The sequence below is a fragment of the Hirundo rustica genome, chromosome 3 (assembly GCF_015227805.2).
Source record: "Hirundo rustica isolate bHirRus1 chromosome 3, bHirRus1.pri.v3, whole genome shotgun sequence".
Lineage (NCBI taxonomy): Eukaryota > Metazoa > Chordata > Aves > Passeriformes > Hirundinidae > Hirundo > Hirundo rustica.
Genome location: NC_053452.1, coordinates 91420633 through 91439656, shown reverse-complemented (window position 1 = coordinate 91439656; position 19024 = coordinate 91420633). Strand labels below are relative to the sequence as shown.

At 40.7% G+C, this 19024-nt stretch overlaps 1 protein-coding gene across 15 annotated transcripts in view; it reads right to left on the bottom strand.

Moving 5' to 3' along the window:
- DST (dystonin) overlaps positions 1–19024 on the bottom strand; it is a 297150-nt gene that overhangs the window by 190186 nt on the left and 87940 nt on the right. For 14 of the 15 annotated variants that reach the window (XM_040059996.2, XM_040059997.2, XM_040059998.2 and 11 more), the window contains one exon: positions 16274–16335. In XM_040059996.2, coding sequence (XP_039915930.1) covers positions 16274–16335 — 62 coding nt within the window. Of the gene's footprint in view, positions 1–16273; positions 16336–18842; positions 18925–19024 lie in introns of those variants that run through there. The other variant, XM_040059994.2, reaches the window with a different exon arrangement.

Here is a 19024-nt window from a genome sequence, read left to right as displayed (position 1 = left end):
ACAAAGACAACTATCTTCCCCACATTATCTTTCTAGAAATCACGGACACTTCAGAGATGAACTCACACTGGATATGAAAAAACTGGCACAGAGCTGTCAAAACAGGAAAACCAGCAGTACACCTCATGCATCTGTCTTAGTTCTGCCACTGGCTGGCAATTACTGTGAGGATTAATTATTTAGAACATACTGTGCCAGTCATCCTGGTACAGGACAACATCATAAGAAATTTCTTCCAATACTGTGAGCAGCAGATGTGCATCTAAAATGCTGTATTTGGGCAACTGATGTGAGCAAGTATACTCACTCAAAGCATCAGATCACTTCTTCCAAAAGGAGCATCTTGCACTCCTCAAGAGATCCTACACTAACACTTCAGGAAAAGCTTGAAAAATCACCCCTATCTTAACTATCACTTGGGCAACTCTCATCTCTCAACACATATAATGAATTCTTTTAACTTATTATACTTCATTGCTCTTTACTGCCACATACATATCCTTCAAAACACCTAGTACCACAAGTATTGGATGCAGATGGTGGTTCCGGGACAGACGTGTGGGATCTACCGAGCCCATAAATTTCACAACAGTTCTTGTGGCTTTTCAATAAAATCACAGAATTGTCGGCCCGACATTTTACAAGGTCCACACACAAAGTAGGTTACATGTTCCCTCAGGCAACCTTTTGCAATATACCCATGTGAGTGTGGCAGATTTGATAATTTGGGCATGAGAAGAGATTCTTTAAGGAAGACGTGGGAAACACTGAGTGGCTGAGGTACATCTGACAAAACTTAAGAAAAGTAAAATGGCTTCACCAGTGAAAAGGAGACAGAGTGAATGTAAGGCACTGTTTCAGAAGCGATTCATCTTCTGAGCTTCATCTTCTGGCATTATACTATGAAGTTTGTGGTAAGGAAAGCTCCATTCTCCTTAACATAAGCATCAGATGTTTTCATGTCATCCTTTTCCAGCAAGCTTATGCTTTGCAGTCTAGTGCCTTGGGGAATCCCTGCTCCAGCAGCAGTACAAACCAGCTTTTAATATTGTAAAGCTTGAATCCTGACTCCAGCCCCCAGCATGCTAGACACGAGAGAGGAAGACTCAAGAAGATGACTGTCACCTCCAAAAACTTCCACTCGGATCCCCACACTGTTCTGCTTCTTCTATAAAATTCCCTGGCCCGGCAGGCTTGCCCTCCTCCTCCTCTGTGAGCTGGCATCATAGCACCTGTCACCACCGCCTGCAGACTGCCTGGTCCTTGTTCCCCCGACACGGAAAGAAGAGCATGGCTCAGCTGCCTAGTCACCTACCTACAGGGCTGGTTTATGTCCAGGGGCTACACCACTTGGTCTCCCTTCTTCTCCAGGAGGACTAATGTTTGCCTAGGTCCTGCTGGCCAGTCCCCCACAGATGTCAGTACTGAACACCCTTATCTCAAGTAGTCCTAGATGCCGATGCTTAGTGAAACAAACTTGCCCATAGTGATGGCTGGTTTTGCCATCAGTCATAGCAGAAAACAAGGCATCTTCCACAAAAAATCTATTTCTTACAATTTTTATTGACACTAGTTGTCTTCATTCTAGAGCAAAATCTATGGTTTTACAGACTAATGGCTGCTAAGAGTTATATTCTAGAAGGGGAAGGACTGTCACGTCTGCTACTGCAAGCGAAACCAGCTCAGTCTTGACAAGGATGGACAGGAGACGCACGGGTCACTCTCTAACACAGCCAAACCTGCTTCTTAGTAGAGCCTGTTGCAATAGGACAAGGTGTAAGAGTTTTAAATTAAAAGAGAGTAGATTTAAACCAGATATAAAAAAGAAATTTTTTACAGTAGTGCAACATCGTAACAGATTTCCCAGAGAGGCAGATGTCCCATCCCTGGAAACATTCAAGGTCAGGTTGCATGGGGCTCCAAGCAACCTGATGTAGGTGAAGATGATCCTGCTCATTGCAGGGGGATTGGACTGGATGGCCTGAAGTTGTGTCAGGGGAGGTTTAGGCTGGGTATTAGAAAAAGGTTCTTCCCCCAAAGGATGGTAGGATGCTGGCTCCCCAGGGAAGCGGTCACAGCACCGGGCCTGACAGAATTCCCAAAGTGTTTGGACAATACTCTTAGGCACATGGTGCAATTCTTGGTGCTCCACAGAACTGAGAGCTGGACTGGATGATCCTTGTAGGTCCTTTCCAATACAGCTTATTCTGTGATTCTGTAATTTTGAAGGTCCCTTCCAACCCAAACTGTTCTAGGATTCTATGATTATTCTACTAAAACAAAGAAGAACCACACCCTTTTTTTTTTAAATTAGAACTAAATATGGAAAATAGGGTTGTGCCCATTTCTGGGTATACAGTGGGTGCACACCCAGCATACACATAGTTCCCTCAGACTTTCATGTTAGAACGCAGTGTGTTCCAGACCAGCACCTAAAATGTACAGAGCACATTCTCAGCTAATGAAATAGTGTGTGAAGAAGCAGAAATAAACATTAATGTGCTGCAGAATCTAGAGTGGAGGCAAAAGAGACAGGAGAGAGAACATAATCAGATCAAGCAGGAACAGCCCAAAGTAACGCCCATATACTGGAGGCCACCAGGAAATCCCTGAGGCAGGTGAGGTAATCACTGTGGCCCTGGCAAGCTGCATGACTTGGAAACAAGGCAGAGTTTTGTGCTCACTTACTTGCAAAATTACCCATTTTTTACAGGGTCGGGAAAGCAGACTGCTATAATCAAGTATCTGCCTTAAAAACACCAGAAGTCTCCCTTTCTGTATTATAATTAGGCTGAACTGATAATGGTGAGAACATGCCAAATTAGACCTTTTCTTAGGATTTCCAGAACAGGCAAAATTAGAATCAAATCTGAACCATACTTATTTTGAATAACTGAAGTTCAGCTGTCAAATCTTCATAAAATCAGTGTCATTACCCAGAAGTTATCAAGAATTATAATATTAGAGATCCAGCTGAGGCTGTTCAGACCACATTGCCTGGGAAAGTCTTTTTCTTCCTTGCTTCTGGAAGTAAAGTTAATTAAATGCCCAGCCCAAACAATAAAGCATTAGTGATTTTTCAAAGGAAAACAGGAAAATGCTCAAAAGTTAGAACTGTAAGGGGTGTGTTTAGGGGAAAAAAAAGGGTCAGGCCTTAATTACCACTGAGGTCACAGTTAAGTCCAAATGACAGCTGGCACAAAGCCACTGTGAGTTTCACAATAAACTTCAAAATCATTCTTTAAGAATCCGAGTCGATGCCCATGGAAGAAAGATCTCTTAGAATTCCGACTCACTTCAGTAACAGTAGAACAATTTTCACCAAGATAACAGATAAAATAGTTAAGTGCTCCTGTGACTACAGTGCTCCACAGCACATGCCATCAGCATTCAAAGAGCTGAAAAACTTCTGTGGCCGCTGGTGAGGTCCGGATACCCTGATGAGTTTCCCCAGTGTTTCAGCTTCCAAAAAACATACTTAAGCTTCTTCTTAAAGGATAATTTTTATTTAAATATAAACTTATGGGGGAAACAGTTTTCTGTAAGTTTTGAGAACATGCATGATAAAAATTAAGAAATCACAGCGGCAATTCTAACTGCATGATAACAAATAAACCTATGCCATAAGTAAAGAACAAAAAACCACTTCTAATGCAAAAAGCTGTATTTGTGTACAAAAATAAAGATTTACGAGTGTGACACATGCAGCATGATTTATGAGAAACACTCAAAAAAACCCAGGCTGTAACAAGACCCACGAAGCATGTAATTGTCAAAATATGAGATTTGTCAAAACATTCCCACGTGACTGATCTGCCAAGGAAGCTGCTCCTTCAAACATTTCCGAGAGGGCTCATTTCACTCTACAGACCTCTCACATTCCCCCACGCAGAGGACGCGTATGGCTCAGCACACCGCAGACCCACTCCCCGCGGGTGATCTCGCCGCGCCACAGCGCGTGGGGCAGCGAGGCGCTGAGCCGAGCTCCACGGCCGGCCTGGTGCCACGCCAAGAGATCAGGGAGCCAAAGCTCCGTGCAGACTGACACGCACACCGACAGCCTCCCCGAGTCACCCCCGGCCTTTAATCTCCTACTTTAAACCCAAAACTTCGTGCTGGGAAAATCCCAAACTCCAAACACACACCCCGGGTCACGACCCTTGTTTTGTACCGAATCCCGTGCTAAACTTCACTCCTTCTGTTAAAGATAAACAAGCACGCAAGTTTAATTAGGAGAATTTAATGTTCCTTAGGAGAACCGAGGCTGCGTGACACAGGGTCAGGCAGGGCACAGGCAGCCGGAGCGCTGGGCTGCAGATGGTGCTGTTCCTGCAGCTGCAGCGCTGGACACCCCGCCCAGGTCACCCCGCTTTGTGTCCCCAGCACACAGCCTTGTGCCAGGTCTCTTCTGTCCTCCCGCTCGTTTGCAAGCGGAGTCTGGCAGCAAATCCAGTCATAGGCCCAGTGGTTCCCAAACTCAGTTACACTCTTTTTCTTTTGCTGGACAGTCAAATAATCCACTCTGCAGGAAATTCTTGTGGTTCACAGAAAACAAACGGTTCTTTATATCATACTCGGGAGTAATTTTTCCACTCGAATGTGTTTCTGGATATCAATTCTTACAAATAGCAGACACTATGAGTTACTCAATTTCATAAAATTCCTTTATGATTTTATTAAGACATTTAAACAAGTCTCCTTTACAGAGTGAGTTCAACATCCCTGATCTTTGTTTATAACAGAGGTTTTCTAACTGAAGAGATTCATCCTTGGATTCATCCTTCACTTTCTCGTCTGGCCAGTGCTTTACACTCTGTTATCATGACAACCATAATACCCTTCCTGTGCTCCATTCCTAAAGCACCCTGTCCTTGCATCTAAAAGCTTAAATCAGTCACTTTTTTTTTTCCACATTAACCTTCACATTTCTCCCAGACAACCCAATCATCCATTGTTTTTGCAAACTGTATTTTGCCCTGACCCTCAATAATTCCACATGTCTCAGAATAACTCTATTAGTCATAAAATATTTGTTTGGCTTTTAAGTATAAATATACTCTGGCTCAATTAAAAAAAAAAATTAATGTGCCCATTGCTAAATCTTGCTGAATCTTTTTATATTTTTCTTAACTTCCCACATTTTTGTTTCCTGAAATGCATTTCCAGTATTTTCCTAATCCCCAAATCAGCAAGTATGCAAGCAGAGGTATACTCAAACAGCAGGACATAAACACACACATTGAGGAGTCCTTTCATGGATTTCAGTTGATGTGTGATATTTGAAACAGCACCATTGTACAGAAGAACTTTAAGCAAGTGTCCTAAATGTCAAAGTATTTTCTGCCTCCTATAGGGAAAAAAAAAAAAAAAAAAATTGGCTCGGTTAACACCATCACAGAATGAGCCAGATTGGAAGGGGGCACAGTGGGTTATTTGGTCCAACCTCCATATTGGGGTCACCCAAGAGGACACTGCACAAGACTGTGTCCAGATGGCTCTTGAATATCTCCAGTAAGGGAGACACCACAATCTGTTCCTGTGCTTGCTCACCTGCACAGTAAAGAAGTTCTTCCTCATGTTCAGGTGGAAGATCCTGTGCTTCAGTTTCTGCCCATCACCTCTTGTCCTATTGTTAGCACCACTGAGAAGAGCCCGGTCCATGTCCTTGACACCCATCCTCTAGATACTCATACACATTGATGAGTCCCCTCTCAGTCACCTCTACTTGAGGCCCAACAGACCTGGCTCCCTCAGCCTTTCCTTGTAAGAGAAATGCTCCAGTCCCTAAATCATCTTTTTTGCCCTCTGTTGGACCTGCTCCAGGAGTTCCATGTCTCTCTTGTACTGGAGAGCCCAGAACTGGACACATCTTAAAACATTTTGAGGAATGGGCTGGAAGGCTCTCTCCAACCAAGACTGGTCCAACCACTCGGGATATATCTCCACTTACTTATTATCATTCTCACAGCACCGCTCTCACTGCTACTAATCTTTGGCACAGTCTCATTTGTCTGCTTGTAAATTTGTATACTGGGATCAGCAAATCCACCTCAGTGGATCCCATGCAGATTCACAAGCAGAAATGTGTATTTACTAACATAAAATGGACATCTACTCCATCACTAAAACAATTCAAAGTTCTAAAATATAAAGTCACAGAGATGTCCAGGAAGTTTTAGAATCTGCTACACTGAATTAACCTTCATTTTGTGGATAGCTCTAAGAGAAGATGAGGGGCTGATGTCACATGTGGCATGTCATGTGAAATTCCCTGCCACTCCACTCATACGCCCAGCTAACACTTCTAGCACCAGTTGTGATTTCAAGGCACAGCACATCCAACTCTCTTCCCTGTTTTGCACCACTGTAATCATTTTAGATTTTTCTTCAAATCAGTACACTTTGTTCTGATGTTTTTGTGTATGAGGCTAGAGATATTTATAATTTTCAGAAACAATTAAAATCAAAGTGTGACTCACAACCCACTTAAAGCTTCGTTTGTGACATCTGTTCTCCCCTTTTAAAAATATTTTATTTACAAAAGTATGTGATAAACAATTAACAAAGAATATAAAGAAAACATCACTAAGCTTCACTTTACATGGCAACCATCTGAAAGATGACATTCTCGCTGAAACTGTAGGATTCATGCAGACTGAAATCACAAGTAATAAAAATATAAGCTTTGCTAAGGAATTTGGCAGTGATCAGCTTCAAGGTTTAAAAGCTGAATATTAATTTGCCAGAGGAGGGCTGTACCTTACAAGGCTGTCAGAGATAGTAAAAGTGTAAGGTTAAAAAGGACTGAACAGATCACTTCACTCAGTCCGATGCAGTTTGGCTAGAAAACACTAGAGATGTTTCTCCAATTTATTCATGAAAATCGAAACTAAGGAAATGTAAGACACAGTACAAGTGCTTCAGTGTTTGACTACACCTTCTCTGTAAAGCCAAGTGGGACCTTTTTCTTCCCTAATCTTCAAACTAAATCTTCTGTAAAATAAACTCATGTTTTTGTTGTCCCTTCCCCTAAAGTTTGACCTCAGAAATCATGTGTTCACCAGCCTCTGCATAAACACTTTTTACATACTGAGAACATACTATCATGTCTCCCTTCAGTCTTCTTAGTTTCAGACTAAACAAACTCAAATTATCACAAACTACCCTTGATCTTCCAAGAAAACTTATCTTCTTACTACTTTGCTGGAGCTGGCTACAAACCTCTTGTCCACGCAAAGGTCAGAAGTTATGCAGCCAGGCAGTTTCACAGCCACGTGCCCATAAGAGCATCTAGGAGGAGGCAGAATTACAAGCTGCCTTCTTGTCCCCTAAGCACCGTGCTGCTCACAGCCAGGGTGAAGAGCTCATGCGTGGTCCCTGGAGCCCCCTGGGCATAAGCCAACACAGCCCAGGGCAAGCAGTGAACCCTGCAAGGTTTGTGGCAGGGCAACAATGTTGCTGACACGACAAAGTGCTGGAGCCAGGGAGACGTACAGCCAGAGAGAAACAGGTGTACCTTTACTTACAAAGGTAAAGTCACAGAGCTTGAAACCTCACCTGAAGATGACGTACAGTGAGGGCAGCAGCACTGGGATGTTCCCTCTCAGTGGAGGATCCTTGCTCGTGGGAGTTGCCTCCCAGGGGCAGATGATGCTGCTGCAGCACCTGACAGCACCCATGGCAGCAGCAACAACCGATGGCACTGGCTCCTCCCAGCGCCAGTTCTAGCTGCAGCACTTAGTAATGGCAATATCCCAGCAAGGTCTGCTATCCTTTCATTCCAATTTTGTGACAGTAATCTGCTAATGAGACTTCATGTGGTAGCATGTAAAAAAGTATAGACATACCATTTGCACCACTTCCCCTTGGTTCACTGGCTTTCAAAAACCAGGTGTTTCACAGTCTCTCCAGGGAGAGAAATAACCCTGCAAGGTCTGTAACTCCTCATTCTTTTCTTCTTGGGAGAGAGGTATGCTTATCGTAATCGTGGACTTCTAGAAGTCCCCCCTCTCCTCTGAACTCTAAAATAGAATGATAAAATGTTACATATCAGTTAGTTACTAACTGTTGGATAAATAAAGCTGTGTGACAAGAAAATGTAACTTATCCAAATATTCTTCAACCTGCTGTTTCCTTATCTGAATTTCACCCTCATCTTATTAAAACACATTTTGTCAAGTCAGCATTTTATAGAACAAAGAGACCAGAGTAATTCAGACATTTCTACATTGGTCAAAACTATTCATCTTTTTCTATTTCTTGGTAATGTATCCATACTTTTTTTCTTCATACTCCGACATAATTAGAGAGCCTTTCTTCTATGATCTTCCATGTCACATTAATTCATTCTGGACCTTGTACTTCTCTGATTTTACCCCACCTTGCTTTTTTAACTCCTTTATACAAACCTTAAGTCCTGCTGCCCTTATTTCCACCTCTCTGCATTTCCTTTTTGTTTCACACACCTTGAAAGCAGCAGTATTATCTATACACTGTCTCCTATCTCTTCTGCCTGTCTGTAGCCTGCCTTTGTGCCTCTTATACAAACACCCTCAATAACTGCCAGATGTCCTGCGTTTCTGCCTCTCCTGTATTACTTCCCCAGGAGACCCTACCTATTGCTTTCTTCAGTTCATTATCTTGCTTTTACTTCTCCCTTCTCTCTTTGCTTTGAAAAGCGAGCCTGGGATTTAAAACCACTTGCTGCCAAATTGCCTTCCTTTTTTAAATGTTGAAGCAATCTCTCCTAGCCAGTCCAGACCCATCCAACCAGGCAGCTTTGACAGCGATTTTCTGAATCTGGCAGGGTGAAGGTCTCTCTGGCTGGCATTTCACTCACAAAACTTGCTCACACCGGAGGCAGCCACCGCACCTCCTGCAGCAGGCAGGGAACAGAACAGCAATGTGGCTGGCACAGCTGCTTGGGGATGAGCTCAGCTGTGCCACAGAAATGCCTCTCTTACGTAGACCACGCAGGGTTCCTTTGTAGGTGTTCAAATGCAGAACTCCACATTGTTCCTCCTGTCGATTATGAGGAGAAATGATTTTCCCCGTTGCTACACAATTCTGTCTTTCCAATGCTAAGTTAGTGACCAAAAATCCACCATTGATTTCCTTGACCCAGCCCAAAGCTTCCAATCAACAGCAGTCATATTGCCTGGTTTTTTCTGTTTTATCTTTGGCCAGAGACATGCCACAGTGTTTCAGTACACCCAATCTTCATCATCCTTCATGTTTCCAACTTGCCCTCACCATTCCTGGCCTGTACTACATGCTGTCAATATAACTTACCAGGGAGGAATTGTTTAAAATATGCAAATGTAATGCTAATAACAATGAAGTCAGCTCAAACCTAACCCTCACCAAAGGCAATACACTCCAAATATGCCTGGAGCAGGTAAAAAAAAAAATATTAAGGCTGGCTGATAAAATATTATTCCAATAAAAATCAAAGTATTCTAAGTAGAGGAGCATTGCAAACACTATGTGATTACCTTTAAATGTCCCTGTTGAAAGCACCATAAATGCCTTTAACAGAGAACACATTTCCTTACAGGAAAAACATCTTTATTCTGATGATTTCTTAGGTCGTCACACATCTCCACTATCTCAGGGCAAGCCTTGCTTTCCAGAGTATACGAAATATTGCTGTAGAACAAAATACTTAGGTAATGTTTATGATTAAATGCTTGCAGTTGCTCACTTTCTGGAGTCCACATGCTGGGGCAAAAACTGCTCCCAGAGGAGCCAATGGCACAGTTACACTAGCCCAAAGGGAGTTAGATCAAGCCCTAGTAGTTCTAAACTGATATATAAATTATTATTATTAGATACAGATACATCAAAAGAATATAGATAAAAATAAGCCCATGCATAATTTAACAATTAATTAAAAAGTCAAAGTTAATTGCAAATGCTAGAATTTTATCTCTTGCAATCCCCAAGGAATAAATAATGTTAAATAAAATCTATGCTGAGAGCTAATTGCAAACAATGGACTCAACAAAAAGAGAATGAATTAATACATTAATATATTAAGTCTGTAATAGGAAGCATATTGATTCTAGTGGTTCTAATTCATCGTGCAGTCATTGCATGGCAGACTTAGTTCTCCTTACACTCATTCTTTCATATAGAGCACCTATATAAACCAATTTCAGAAAAAACCCAACATACATAAAAGCATGTGCTCAACTGGTTCACTAGGGCTGCATGCCATAAAAACATCGATATGCTCAAGCTATCCTTTATTTCATCCATATTTAATTTACTCGTTTCAGTTTTTCCTGTTCCCAATTAGTCATGAAGTCTGAAAGCATTAAAGAGGATCAAATAAACTTAAAATCTGTGGCACAGTTTTTATTGACTTGAATTTGTTTACTTATTTATTTACTTCTGGTAGAGATATTTTTGTGATGCAATTCATCATTAGCCTTTAAAACTTTGTAGAATTTCCTCCTTTTTCGCAGCTTTTACTTTTGGCATTTGTCACTACTTTTCATCACTGTTTCCTGGTTACTTTACTCTCTCATCTAAATTTTGATTAAACATAAAAAAATTCTCCAGTTGGCTTGCTGAGCTGCTTTGCAAAGAGTTACAGATTATAGTAAGCAGTGCGGTTTACCTCCAAGTGGAGGATTTTTTAAAAAAAAATTGTACACAATGAGTAAACTTCAATTGTGCATATTTCTAGGGAAAATAACAAAAACTCCTTTACACCATTAAGTGATGAGTTAACTTCAAGAGTTATTTTTATTTATTTCTTAGAAGGAGTATGTCTCAAAGAAAAAGCACTTATAAACCTTTTAGAATTAGTCTGAAAACACAGCAGCAAAAAGTTTTAGGAGAAAACCTGAAATATTCTTCTGTCCACCCATAAGACAATAGGCAGAGTTAACCAATTGAATTCCAAAATAGAGGAGGAAATACTGATACTTTAGCTTCACCCAATGCCTAAAGCAAGCTGGGGACCTCATTGAAGTGGAATTTTATAGAAGTTGCACCCAACACAGTTTGCAGCAGCTGTCAGAATAAACTGGGAGGAATGCATACAAAGCTCATTTAAGATGCACATACTGGTGCATCTTAAATTATTTATTTATTGCTATTTTATTTAACGGGGGCGGGAGGGGGCAGCTTTTTCTGAGTGTGTTTCAAAATCAAAAAGTGTTAAATTGAGGATTTTTTTTAAAAGCTACTACCATTAGACTAACACCAGGTGCCTCATCCTTTAAACACCAATGTAGAGCTACAAAGTACTCATTTCTAAAAGCAGAGGTGGGGAATTTTAAATGACATTTTAACTGCATGGCTAAAAAGAAGATAAATGAGACTAGTGCTATCTAAAATGATAATCACTAGTGCCAGTAAAGTGCCAGCTTCCAGCTAGTAATGACTTTGCTTTATCAGGAATGGTCGATCCTGCTGCCATTAAGGTCATACCTGAACATTTCACAAAGCAATCGACCTAAGAGACCATTTGCAAACTGTGTGGTGCCTGAAGGACACACAGGAATCAATAACTTCAGGTTTCTATTCTGAATTATTCATTTGCTCTTCGCACAACAAAAAGCTGTTCTCTCTCTCTCACTAATGCACTACCACTGCAACACAATACATGATTCTGAACACTGGGCTTTAAAAAAATAGTTCTCAAAAGCATTTTGTCCCACTGCTTACAAAAGCCTTCTTGCTAATGACACCTTTAGAAGTGACTTTTGGAGCAACTAAGGTCTGTGAAGGGATGCTGCCCATTGCTTCCATTAGCAGCTTTGTTTCTCCCGAGGAGAGTCAGCCAAGGGTCCCAAAACCCAACCCATGCTGCTGGTGGCACCAGTTGGGTGGGCTTCCTGTCAATGCCATGGGCAGGACAGCTGTCCCTCTCCAGGGAGCTGCCCGGGCACCCAGAGTGTTGTTAGAAGGTCAGTTGAGAGGCTCTCTACAACCTTTTCTTACATGAAAAGGAGCAAACATTTTCCCTTGAAGGGAAGATACCTGGGTGTTCACCACATTGCCAGCCAGTTTCTGCTTGCCTTGCCTTTAGTCCTTGCCTTGCCTTATGATGGCCGTTCTGTACATCACAATTTCTACTAAAGAAACAAAGTATCTCAAAAAAGCCCATTTAGTGTCTCAGGACTAAGACCTGGCACAATGAAAGTATTTTTAATTGATTTGAAAAAGAAAATCAACAACAATTAATTTTATTTATCTATTTTTATTACATTTGCATCAACAGCTTATTTATTTTCTGACATTATCTCACCTTCCACCTGTATTTCACACTCGCTTCACTATTTCCTTAAGTTTTGGGCTTTTGAATTCAAAGGATGTCAGGAAGAATTACTGGGCTTTCAAGGAGGCTGGATTTCTCCTTGGGTGCTTTAGGACCACAAGAACAAATAGAATAAAACTTGCAGCCACAATTTTACCTGTTCTTGTCACATGAAGGGTTACTTACTGCTCCAGCAAGATTTAACACTCTATTTTTACAGCAGCAGAGTGAAAGACTGGCTGGAAGCAGAGGCTGGTTTATAGGAAAGAGATCTCTACCCCACCACCACACTACACTGGCATGTGGGCTCTCCCTGGACGCTCATACCACAGCAGCAGGCGAGTCTAAAGTCCAATATCTCGCCTCTCCAGTCTGTATGTCAACAAGACATAAAAGATAACATTTAAACTGGAGCCACACCATCAGACAGCAAACAGTAGCCTTAGCAAGTCTAAAGTTCCAGTCAGTCCTCTCCAATCAGTCCTCAGAAAATCTGTTATCAATTCAAAAGAAAAATTCCAGCATTTAAAAAATTTAGTGACAGTCCACTTGACCTTAAAGTGTGGAATTCAGAGATAACTTAAACAGCTTAATTTTGCAAGTAACACATTATGTACCTGTCTAAAACTAGGTATCTCAAGAACATGAGCAGGAAATATTTCTGCAATGACTATGTTTCTATTTTAGCAAAGCACACAACATGCTTTACTACTCAACTAAACTGACAAAGAACTAACACTGAATTTTAAATATTATGCACTTACATGCTTTGAATCTAATGCAACTAGAGATGGGCAACAGACAGCAGAAGAGTAAATATTTATCAGTCATCTCGTTTGTGTTTACTCAGTAAATCCCATAAATATAGAACTTAATTAGAAGAGTGACAGTAGGCTCCTATGCCATTCCCCAACAAAAGATGGGAACTCATAAAAGCATCATTGCTGCTGACTTAGAATAAAACTTGGATATACTGGCATAAAAGCATGAAAATTTGGGACTTTCTCAAGGACTGCGTGAGAACAGGAGTTTAATTAGAATGAGTAAGGAAAGCAATAAATAAGAAAAGAAAAGTGTAAAAAGGGATGAGAAAAGAAAAAGAGGGGAAAAAAAGGGCAAAAAAAGAATCAGGGGACAGAGAAAAGAAACAGGAGAAAGAAAGCAAAGAACACAAATAGGAGGGAAAAAAGATGAAATTAAAATGTGATGCATCCCCATGTCCATAGTGGGGTCATGTCCACATGCGTGGTCTGGTCTTTCCCAAGGTCTCTCATAATTTTCATTATCATATTTTCTTGTTCTTGAACCCTACACGACAGACAAAGCATACTGACTTCCTTTTACAGTCAGTGGAACAAAAGCGTTTCTAGGATACAATTCATCCTCCCCTTAGGTAGATGCCTTAGTGGAGGGACATTTAAAAGGACCTGTTCCCTCTGCTATCTACTAGAGAAGTCTGGGTAATCAGCTCAAACAAACCTATTGCAATGCCTGAAATAATTCCCATCTTGGTTTGTCTGAAAAAGGTATTGGCAGTGAATGTGCAAATATGAGTTGCATATGATTTATATTAAATAATACAAATTTATTTTTAATAAATAGCTGAAACTGAGAGCTCAAGTTCAAGTTAGTGCACTGACTAGGAGAGGTTCACTGTCTCTGCTAGAAATGCACTCATTTACTGCGCTATTTTTTCTACATTCCCTCCATGATATAGTGTCTTCTAAACATGCCCTTACGTCTAAAGATAAGAGAACAATTGAAAGATTGATTTTGATTTCCACACAAGTCACTGTCCTAGAAACAATGTCTAAGAACAGAAATCGGACAACTCTATCACCACCTGCTTTCAAACTATTTCCAGAATATAAAGTTGAGTTGCTACATAAATTCCAAGTTAATGGAAGAGCTATAGACAAACTATATTTATGTGAGCTAGCAACCCCTTAAATTGAATTCTAAAGCGAGCAGTCTGAGATGAAAATCAAGGCCAGCAATACACACAGTCAACACACCCCATCTGTCTCATCTATCTGCATCTATTCCCTTGTAATCACCCAACCCAGAACTATTTGAAAATGAAGGCCTAAGGCCATTGACCTTGGCAAGCAATGCAAAAGGATTTAGAGTGAACTCTTTACCCTCATTTCCTTACAGGTTTAGAGTCTAAATCTTTTTTAAGCTACTCCCAAGAGGCTGACAGCATGGCAATGATGACTGTGCATGTTTTAGAAACGTGGAAAATGAAGTTGTATAGAAATATCATTTTCAGTACACTGATCTTCCATAAAATAAGGCACTATTTTTAACTCATATTAAAGGATTGCTCTCCAAAAAGCTTCAGATAGGCTTTTTCACATCCCACAGAAAACTGAAGCTGCATCTTTAAAAGGCTTCTTTAATACACAAAAACATGAGTAGCCCCTATACACATGATAACAATTACCCTCAATTAGATGGAGAAATGCATGATGGCTAATTTGGATATTGCATTTTACTGCCAGAGCACTGGCAATCTTCCCAGATGTTTTTTGATATTTTTTTCTTTAAACCTGATTTCCCTGAAATATTCTACAATGGATATATTTCTTATATTACAAACACGAGGTAAAATTCAGAAGAGGAAGGCTGCAGAACTGCCTTTTGTCTTTTCTCATTAGCAAGTAAAAAACCTCTACAGGGACACGGGGCCACTTGGATGTTTCAGGCATACAAGGAGGAGGCTTCTGCATAGAAGGGGGCCCTGGAGCAGCTGTTTCTAGATACAGCAGGATTCCTTTGGGTCTAACAGATTCCCAAAGGAAAACCTCTTGGTACGAGCAGTTCTGTGACTCCAGACTCACCCTGCCCACAGAACAGCTGTCTGCTGCACAGAGGCTGATGGCAGGACCACTCCTGATGGCTCAGTCATGGTGAGAAGGACCAAAAGATCCCTCTGCAAGAGAGTTCTCTTGCAAAAGACAAAATTGAGTCCAACTTCAGTTCCAAGCCTGGTTAGCTTCCCACATGACACCATTTCCAAGAGCTACATACATTTCAAAATTTTAAAAGATGTGAAACGAAAAAGGCAGTTTTAAACATCCACAGCCCTGTAGAAATTCTCTTCTGTTTCAGTGTCCAATATTTCCCAAATACCCGCAAGAGCAGCCACAAGAAAGAGAGAAATAATGAAGCTGTTCCCTAAAAAACTCTATTTTTCTCTAAACATAAATACAAGATCTTTCCAACAGTATTTGAACACTGCACTCATTAATTAAATCTCAGCTCTGACAATTTGCAGATACATTTTTATTTAATGTGACTCTTACATGAATTCAACCTCAGAGTGGGGGGAGATGCCAAAGGAAGTTATGTCAAGTAATTATACAATCTCTTTCTCCAGAGAAGTGTCTAGGCTAGACAGCTGGCACTGAAACAGCAGATTAAATTTAGAACTGAAAGGCCATGCAGTGAAGGTGAACTCACAGCTTTTAGTTCACTGTCAACTAAAATCTGTACATTTTGTTAAAATAATATGCCTGTCCCTGAAGCAAAGTTCACTGTTATTCAAAAGAAAGATATTGAAAAGTGACTTTTGCCCCTGGAAAGTCTCTATTTCTAATCCATGAGCAGCATATTGATGCCACAGGATAATCTAGAGATTGCTCTCTCAAGGTCATTCCCCTCTCCTCAGTGTGGTACTTTAAATATTTTTTTTTATTCATTTGCCTTTGCTGTGGTATTACAGCTATGACACACTAATTCCAGAAATGAGCCAAGCCTTATAGAAAGAAATCAACTTTGACTCATTTTAATTTCAAATTCAAGTACTCAATTAGATCACTGTGGGCAGCATTTCAACTCCCCTACGACTCCTCAAAGGCAAAGCACATGCATAAACCTCCCAATTTAAGATCTTCCTTATATGTAACACAGCTGCATCCTGAAATCAAACATGGAGTAAAAGACACAATCACTGCTGTAGCAATAATTCATCCAGACAGGACAGAAATAACAACTGACCTTCATGAGATGCTGATTTATCCATTTTGTGAATGTCTTCTTTTGTACTTTGTCACGCTCATCTAGAGGTAAAAAGGAAAAACAAATGTTTTACCAGCTCTACAAATGATGCAAAAGATTTTTTTATGAAGGCATTTATAAAATTAATTTTCTAATAAATTCTAAAAACAGAATAGCCTGCAAAAGCTCCAAAATGTCTAACCAAAATAATAGCACAGAAATGTGGTTTTTTCAGTACATCACAGCATGATATGAAAAAGTTTCTTGACGTCCCGGGTGAGTTCCTACAGGGCAACAGCCCCTCAGGTATTACAGTAGCCTACTAATAAAAATCTAACTGTCTAAAAGAAGATAACTGCCACTCAAAATGTACTGAAAAGCTCATGGCAAACTTTTAAGAACTAAAAATGCTACTCATAGTCGATATAATTAAATTATTACTAACATATTAGGCAATAGAAAATTTGTTGTGATATGAAAGCCGACTTTTTCAATCATTATGCTTTTCAACCGGAATAACACCCTTGTTCAAACCCACGAGGACTAGTTACAACTCCAGTCAGGGTCAGGACTCTCAACCCTCTACAAAATAAACAGGGACGTCCACTATCCCAGATATGGGACCCAGCCACTGCCAGCGGTTTGCTCCCTGGTGAGGCAGCTAGCATCAATGATTGCCCACAAAATGCTGTGCAGAAATAATAAAAGCAATAGACTCAGGGTAAGAAAGCATCCCACTTCTGGGTAGGGAGCATATGCATGTGTTCTGCCGAGCCATACTGGAGAAAATCTAACCACCACCCCAGCACAAGAGTCATCTCCAGCTACTTGAGCAGGGACAACAGCCAGTACAACTGCTACAGAGCCTGGTCACTGTCTCAGAGCTCCCCAGAGCAGGAGTCACAGTGCATTAGGACTGGGACCACCTGTGCAAGCCTAAAATAGCAAGAGTCCTTCAGCCCTGTACAGCGCAACTGCAGCTGTTCCATTGACTCAGGCTATTTGCAGTGAAAATGAGCAATGAGCTCAGGTAGCAAAACAAGATCCCTGTGTACCCACTGCCATCACTAAAAGACTGAACCAGATCCTTTATTTTACATTGAAAAATGTGGTTTTCAGGTTGGTCAAATGTAACAACTAATAAATTAAAATAAATTCACAGAAGGTCTTTCAAGTCTCTGGTGTGATACTGAGGTCTTTCAGAACAGCAAGGCATTATACAAGAGTCCCTCCTCCTGGGCCAAACTGAGCACCATATGGGGTAACAGTAGTGAGAAAATGAGTATTGGGGCACAGAAGCAAAACCGAAACAAGTAAAAGCCTGTGAAGCCTTTGCATAGTCCTCTTATGTGACTCACAGACTTTCTACATGCTCATTCATATCTCTGCCTTTAATAGTAATAGATATATTTTTTTCCCTGATATTTTTTCCAGTCCTTTTTAACCCACCTATAACTTTTATAGCCACAGCTCACTGTGGCAATGAAATCTTCAGGCAGTATGTGCAGTGGACTTGTACATTCGGCTGTGTACAGAAGAGCTGCTGTTTCCTAAATGCTTTTTCCACACCACTCAGGATATTCCAAGTTTCTGGCATATGCTTTTTTCCCCCCCACACTTAACAGCTCTACAGTCTCTCACTCTACTTAGAGACCTAAATAAAGAAGAGAAAGAAAAACTAGGGAGAAAAGCTGTACTGCTGGAAAAAAAATCTGGCAGATGAAGGAAATCTTTTGCTATACATACATTTCTCCATAGCCTTCATCTAGCAAGACACCATTTCTGAGGTAAGTCATTTACCATAATAAGGTGGAAGCTCTGATGCAGTAAGTGTAGAGAACAGAAAATCTCCGAAACAAAATAATTACAGAAACACACTCACTTTTAACTGTTTCATTATGAGCAGCAGTTTTAAAAAGAACACAAAGTTTCTCAATGTGTACAACGTGCCTTTTTTACTAAGGCAACCCCATCTAGTTTTGACCAAGTACGTGGAAGTTTGCATTTTGGGAAATGTTACTTTGACAATTAAAAAAAACAAAAAAAGGTTAAAAAATCCACTTCCTTGTATCTTGTTAGAATACGAAGTCACTATCCATTTCAACTCTATTTTCAATTTAAATGCTAACATACATAAAAGAATTGATGCTTACTACCCTTATTCCTTTAATATATACATATACACTACACAAACACTCAGAAAAATTCTGTAACTGACAGACCCAAATGCATAAAGAGGAGGAAAGCTGACACCTGTCATGTTGTGAAAAACACCTCCATTAAAGGGGGGGGGGAGGGGGAGAGGAAAGGTCACCAAAACACCACAACTGTGATTTTAAATCAAAAACCCCAATGCTCCCAGAAAAGCAAATGCACACTAAGAGAAAAAATACAGTGCCACAGTGTTCGGTGTGCTCGAGCTGAGAGCAGAACACACCAAATGAAACTCCCCCGATGAAGCAGAAAACAGGTAAATGACCACAAACACCAGCTAAGGAAGGAAACCCTTGAGAGAAGCTTCCCCCCAGAGAGCCGTGCCCTGTCCCGCAGGCAGCCCTGCATTACTGACCCATGCAGCACATGATTCCCACCAGCTCTGCACTCGGCTCCTTTTTATCTTCACCACACTCTCTCATTCTGCCCTTCAAAACTTCAGAGCTTCTTTTCTTTTCGGGGAAAGGAAAGCCAAGGAGTGACCAGGGCTTCTCCTGGCTGACACAGAGTAGCAACACCCCTTTTTTAAAAAAACAG